Source organism: Adiantum capillus-veneris, chromosome 12 (assembly GCF_014529385.1).
Source record: "Adiantum capillus-veneris isolate H3 chromosome 12, ASM1452938v2, whole genome shotgun sequence".
NCBI lineage: Eukaryota > Viridiplantae > Streptophyta > Polypodiopsida > Polypodiales > Pteridaceae > Adiantum > Adiantum capillus-veneris.
In genome coordinates, this window is record NC_140942.1 from 113855148 (window position 1) to 113861606 (window position 6459).

Here is a 6459-nt window from a genome sequence, read left to right on the forward strand (position 1 = left end):
GTGTTGGTCTTGCTGAGAAGTTGCCTGTTGAGCAAGGTGCTCCTGCTGTCTCTTCTGCCAGAAAGTGCTAGCGCTAGGTTTTTATTTATACAAACGTAGCAAAATTGCGCTACCTACTTTCCAACAAAAGTCAAAATAACGGAAAATAGGCCTATGTACTGTAAAAATGCTACTGACGGGATCTGACTGGAATCTGATAGTCATGCTGTGTGCAACCATAGGATATGCATCTAATCTAAGTGTCTAAGTGTCTGGACATGCACGGTCTGCGAACAGACTCACAAAAGTGCTCGATCACTTCCTATTCTAGACTGACTTGATTGAACTGAACCCTGATCATGCTGTAGCTTGTCCACTGACAGATAGGGTTGGATGTGTCACGTGACAACGGTTTTGTGACTAGGCCTGCATACATGGATACACACTTATCTCATGGGATACGGTCTGCTATTGGGCAGATACGCACATCCTCACATCAGCTCCAGATGGAGATTGGCCGATTTCGAGGGGTGCCAGTAGGGGCCAGGATATGTCACCTATGTCACTTAGAACCAAAGATAGAGCTGCACTACACATGTCATTGCCTGGCGTACTATGAGATACGCGGCCGCTTCCACTGTTGTTCAGAGAGGGCTTCGGGCCATTTTCTAGAGTCATGAGATACGAGGATCAGAGATGTCTTGGATTGTTTCTACTAGAGATACGTAGACTCACGAAGAGCTTGCTGAGGACATAAGGGGAGAGACAATCTCAGAGAGGAATCACAGATTTCTTTACACAAGCCAGGGGAGAGGTAAAGGAGCGGTCACCACAGCAGATCTCAGAGTCCACCCACACTAGAGGTACGTTGATTGACCGAGCCATGGAGACAAATCCAGACACCCACGACCATGAGGGGTCTCCCACCATCGACGAAGGCTGCAGCACTCGTGGTCTCCCACCATTGACGAAGGCTGCAGTAGAAGATACAGATCACTCTAGCTCGACATGCAAGACGCCCAACCAGAGTATTGACCATGGAGGATGTGGATGAGATTTGAGAGCGACCGATGAGAGATTTCATCTGAACCCACCAACCTCCTATCCCCCCCCCCCCTCGAATGAGCTTCAGATTCATTTCCTTAATTTTTCTTTGTTAGTTCTTTGTACTTTCCATACTCTGACATGATATCAGATTCACCAATTGTAACTTTTTGGTCTCATAGGTCATTTTGGCCTTTTGAAGACGTTAATATAACATTTCATTTCATTTCTTTCTCTCTCTCTCTCCCTCTCTCTTTTCTCGTGAGGCATGGTGGCTCTTTCATGAGCACTCTCCCCCCTGCATCACTTCTACAGAGGCTGGGAGCCAGTATGCATCATCTCTGTACACAGTTCTTGAGCAGCCTCCCCTTCCCGACCCCCTCGATCCATGCCCACACACATGTGCTTTTTTTCACCGCTGAGATGGTGAGGAAGGCCATTGACAGGATGAGGATTGGGAGAGCATGTGATCATGATGGCTTAGTGGCTGAGCATTTCACGCATGCCAGAGATTTACTAGCAGAGTTCTACCAGTTATGTTTAACCATGCCATGTGTGAGGGCTTGCCTGATACTTGGAGCCTATCTACTATTGTACCTATCTTCAAGTCGGGAGACCCTATGGAGCCTGGGAACTATCGCACTATCATGATTGGACACACATTGGCATGGCCGTACGCATCTATTCTTGAGCAGCAACTGAGTAGATGGGCAGAGAGGGAGGGGATAGGCGCAGCCGGGTTAGCATGTTTCAGGAGGGGTTTTTCTACTCTTGACCATATCTTGACACTCAGAGCCATCATTGAGGAGGGCAGATCGCGTGGGAGACGGACCTATTGTAGCTTTGTGGATTTCCGCAAAGCATTTGACACAGTGCCCAGAGCTAGATTGATGCGCGGATTACAGCAGATGGGAGTACCCACAGAGCTCATTTGGGGGGTCATGGCATTATACAGGTCAGTAGTGGGGCATGTACGCACCCCAGAGGGTCTATCCACACCGGTTTACTCCACTATTGGGGTGAAGCAGGGCTGCCTGCTCTCTCCTACTCTATTTGGTATGTATGTGGATGAGGTTTTTGACTAAATTGAGAGAGATGGTGATAGAGGTGCACAGCTGGCAGGGACATGGATTCCACTATTGTTATATGCTGATGATATTGTGTTGATCTCTGACTCTCCGGAGGGGATGCAACGTCACTTGGATGCTTTGCATTGGTTTGCGTAGGAAAGTGGTTTGTTCGGCAACCTTGGTAAAACCAAGGTCATGGTATTTAATACCACCCCATAGTGGATCAGGAGGTCAGCGCCCGCATTCACATACGGCCAGGAGAAGGTGGAATATACAGATGCTTACACTTACCTTGGAGTGGTTTTTAGTGGGCCAGCATTTTCATTGAGGAGGGCAACAGAGACTAGATTGACCGGAGCCCATGCAACATTGGGTAGATTGGAAAAGATGTGTTCACAGGTTCAGTTTCAGGAGCCTCGGACGAAGCTCTGGCTCTTTGACACTTTGGTGGCTTCTGCATTGCTTTATGCAGCTGAGATTTGGGGACCTTCACTGGATCATCACGGGAGGACAGGCCGCAGTGATGGAAGGGGGGACATGGAGAAGCCTCTGGTCTCTATGATCTCGCAGCTCATTAGAACCAAGGCTTCAGTACCACGTGCTATTGTACGAGCAGAGCTAGCTGCCCCCCCACTAGTGGTTGAGGTGCTCACCAGATCTGTCTCCTTCATACACCGCATGTGTGAACTTCCCAGAGACAGATATGCACGCCTTGCACTTGAGTCCTCTCGACAGCTAGCCATGCAAGGAGATACGACATGCTGGTATGGGGAGATGACATCATGGTTTCAGGCGCATGGGTTCAGCATAGACAGATTGCCTCCCTCCCAATACTCACTGGATGCTCCCTCTCTGACTGTTACACAATCCGAGATCACCAGGCTCATTCGCCAGGCCTTGACTCAGCTAGACACCAAGAGGCCATGGATACAACCAGTAGAGGAGCTGGGCACGAAGATGGCTTTCTACAGAGAGCATCTCCTCCAGCTTATGGAGGATGGTTTTGTGACGAGGCCCAGATACATGGACACCCACTTGTCACATGGGATACGATGTGCTATTGGCCAGATACGCACATCTTCACACCAACTGCGGATCGAGAGTGGGAGATACAGTGGAGTACCAGCAGAGGCCAGGACATGCCCCCTGTGTGACATTGAGCCTGAGACAGAGTTGCACTACACATGCCACTGCCCCGTCTACTACGAGATACGATGCCGCTTCCATTGCTTGTTCAGAGCATAGTAACAGGGAATGGCCGTTTTCAGGTCTCGGTTCCCCGTTCCCATTCCAAGTTCCCGTTCCGAATCCCCATTCCGTGTTTCAAACATGAGTACCCGTGACAGGGAATGGCATTTTGTTCCGCGTTCCCGTTCCCCGTTCCTGTTCCGGTTTCCCGTTCCTGGTAACTATAGTCTCAAAGACATATCACAGACTTCTTTAGAGCTGCCACTGGACACCCGAAGGGGTTACCACCACAGCAGAGCTCGTCGCTTTACACCAGAGGCATGCTGATCGACCGAGCGACTGAGCTGGGGAGATCCAGATGCCCACGACTGTGGAGGATTACACAGCATCGACGGAGGCTGCATCAGAGGATTCGGATCACTTTGGCTCGACATGCACGACTCGGTCAGACTACTGACCATGGAGGAGATTGATGAGATCCGCTAGCGACCGATGCTGGATCTCCTGTGATCTAGCTATCCCAGCTAGCTGTTTAGCTGCTAAGTTCACACCTAGCAGTTTAGGATTCCATAGTATTTTATTTTGTCATTCTGTCATTTTGTTATCTTGTTACTCTGACTTTGTATCAGATCCACCACATTGTAACTTTCTGGTCTCATAGGTCAATTTGGCCTTTTGAAGACGTTAATATAACATTTCATTTCATTTCTCTCTCTCTCTCTCTCTCTCTCTCTCTCTCTCTCTCTCTCTCTCTCTCTCTCTCTCTCCTTATAATTCAATCTATCTATCTTCTTATATGTACACTCTCAACCTACCCCAGTCTTAGGAGGCCAACAACCTCTTCTTGGGGTCATTGTCTTTAGGCTTGTTGATGTGGTTTCAACATTTATGGTATATATAAATAAATAAATAAATATATATTGTTAGCTTTTAGGATATTTTTTGTTTCCGTTATCCTTATTTTTTAGCTCATGCAGGTTCTGCAAGATTCTGGCTGGGAGCCTGTGAAGCCTTCAGGAGGAGTATCATTAATTGCTCGTCCGGTTGCTTATGAAGGGAAGAAATTTTGTTACAAGAAATTGGACGGATTGACAACAGAGATAGAATTGTGCAGCAGCAACATCATGAAGGCAATCTTAGATGTTACCAAGTTTCATTTCAGTAATACTAGCTCATCCTGCATTCCTGGATACTGTCAGTTTGGCTTCTCTCTCAAGGAACAGGATTTTCTTAATTGTTTGGATGCTTTGAAGAAGATGAAGGAAGTCGGCAATCTATGAGTGATGCAGAAAGAGTCGGCTTATTTAATTCATACCCTAACAAGAATAATTTCCCAATACTAAACAGCTTCTTCAGTTTTTGTCAATCAATACAATTTACTATATACTGCACTATGGCCTTTTCATGTGATTTTCATTTTGATAATTGGCACTACTATTCATAATGTCACTCAGTACTTGCAAGGGTCCATCCAGATTGTTAACAATAAAAGGTTTCATAGTTCTTTAAAATGTGAAAAATGGTTTTACAGACATCTTATTTGATATGTACACTTTTTAAGTAATATCAAATCAACATGTGACAGGCACAAGGGTGATTGTAGCTTGCACTTGAAACCACTCATTAATTTGTTTCATTTTTTTAACGCAATGATGAATTACAGTAGCAAATTAGGGTTTAGGGTTTAAGGTTTAGAGCTGAGATTGCTGGCAGAGAATCAATAGAGCCATGGAATGCTAATTACAAACCATGCCTATCTGGCTATGTACAATGGTCAATGTGAAAATGCTAATGAGTGAGCTAGCAAGGTAAGGGCCATCGCTCTCTTTCAGGATGTTTGGTTATTTTCCAGTTCTATAGATCCCGCCACACATTTGGCTATGTGCAATGGTCAATGTGAGATTCCTAATGAGATCTGTCCTGTAGAGAATGAGAGTTACAAGATTGGTTGGGATTTATACGCCGACAACTTCAGGACTTTCGATGAGTTTTTGGGCGAGCACGAGTTTGACACCAAAGAGACTCTTAGTTACATTTGGATAGAGAAATCTGAATTTGCCCCTCATGCTTTGGTGACAACACGGTTATCCAAAGTGGATAGGATGAATAAGAATTTCGTTGCATATTTCAGGGAGAGTCCCAAGGGGACTTCTATTATGGCCTTGTGTGATTTTGCAGATAGGTTGCACATAGATGCTGATGAGGTCCTTGACATAGGCAGGGTCATTTGCAGCATTAGTTTATTGCGGATCAGTGGATTTTTGATGTTTTACATTCCAGAGAGGAGGTTTGGTCTCATGTTCAGCTAGTGGTTACGGAGGCTACGTGCCATCATTTATAGGCCTCTTCCACTTTGCAGGAGATGCGTGAGGCAGTGGCTGGTCTTTCTGGCTTGCAACACATATTGACACAAGAGATGCTTGCCACCATGTCTTCAGGATCCATTTCTCTTGAAAGGTGGAGATGCATCGTCCCTCTGTCGGGGGGGGACCGATCACTCTCATGTCTTTGTTGTATAAGATTTTTGCTCGCATGATTAGTATGTGTTTGAGGCCTTTCTACTGTTGGGGTTAAAGGCGGATATGCCTTTGCCCCAGGCTGGACGTCCAGTGTCCGACCGCCCACTGATCTCACTTACTCACTCACTTATTCTTTATATACATAAAGGAATAAGGAGTGAGTGCTTCTTGCCACTCTGCTCCACCCCACACAACGTGTCGTTTCCCCTCTTCCCCTTCCCCTTCCTGCATGCATGCATGCATTGCGTGCTGACAACTGGTATGAGAGCCTTGGTGACGATGACGGAGTATGATTTTGAGAGCTTCGCGGTGACACTTCACATGTGATCGATGGCCACAGAGCTCGGTGTCTAAGCTCGCCGATCTGGATCAGTTGGAGCGAGGAGCTCTCGGCTCGACCTGCCTTTCCGGTGCGTGCACGGCAGGGGAGGAGCTAAGGTTCAGCCCACAGAGATCTGCAGAGAATCAATTGCAGCAGGATCTGTAGAAATTGAAGCTTTTAAAAAACGCTTTGGGGACATTGGCCTAAGCCAAGCAAAGCTTGTACAAAGCACTATGAGCAGATGAAGAAATCGAGCAGATTGAAGCTTTGCAAATTAAGTAAAAGCAGCTCGACAGCGCTGGATTTCAAGTGGAGAACCTTAGAAGCTTTTAAAAAG

At 46.5% G+C, this 6459-nt stretch overlaps 1 protein-coding gene across 3 annotated transcripts in view; it reads left to right on the forward strand.

The window, feature by feature from the left end:
• MMT (methionine S-methyltransferase) overlaps positions 1 to 4749 on the forward strand; it is an 83009-nt gene extending 78260 nt beyond the window's left edge. For all 3 annotated transcript variants that reach the window (XM_086525594.1, XM_086525595.1, XM_086525596.1), the window contains one exon: positions 4259 to 4749. In XM_086525594.1, coding sequence (XP_086381720.1) covers positions 4259 to 4561 — 303 coding nt within the window. In that variant the 3' untranslated portion in view covers positions 4562 to 4749. The remainder of the gene's footprint in view (positions 1 to 4258) is intronic.
• Positions 4750 to 6459: the final 1710 nt, after the last annotated feature.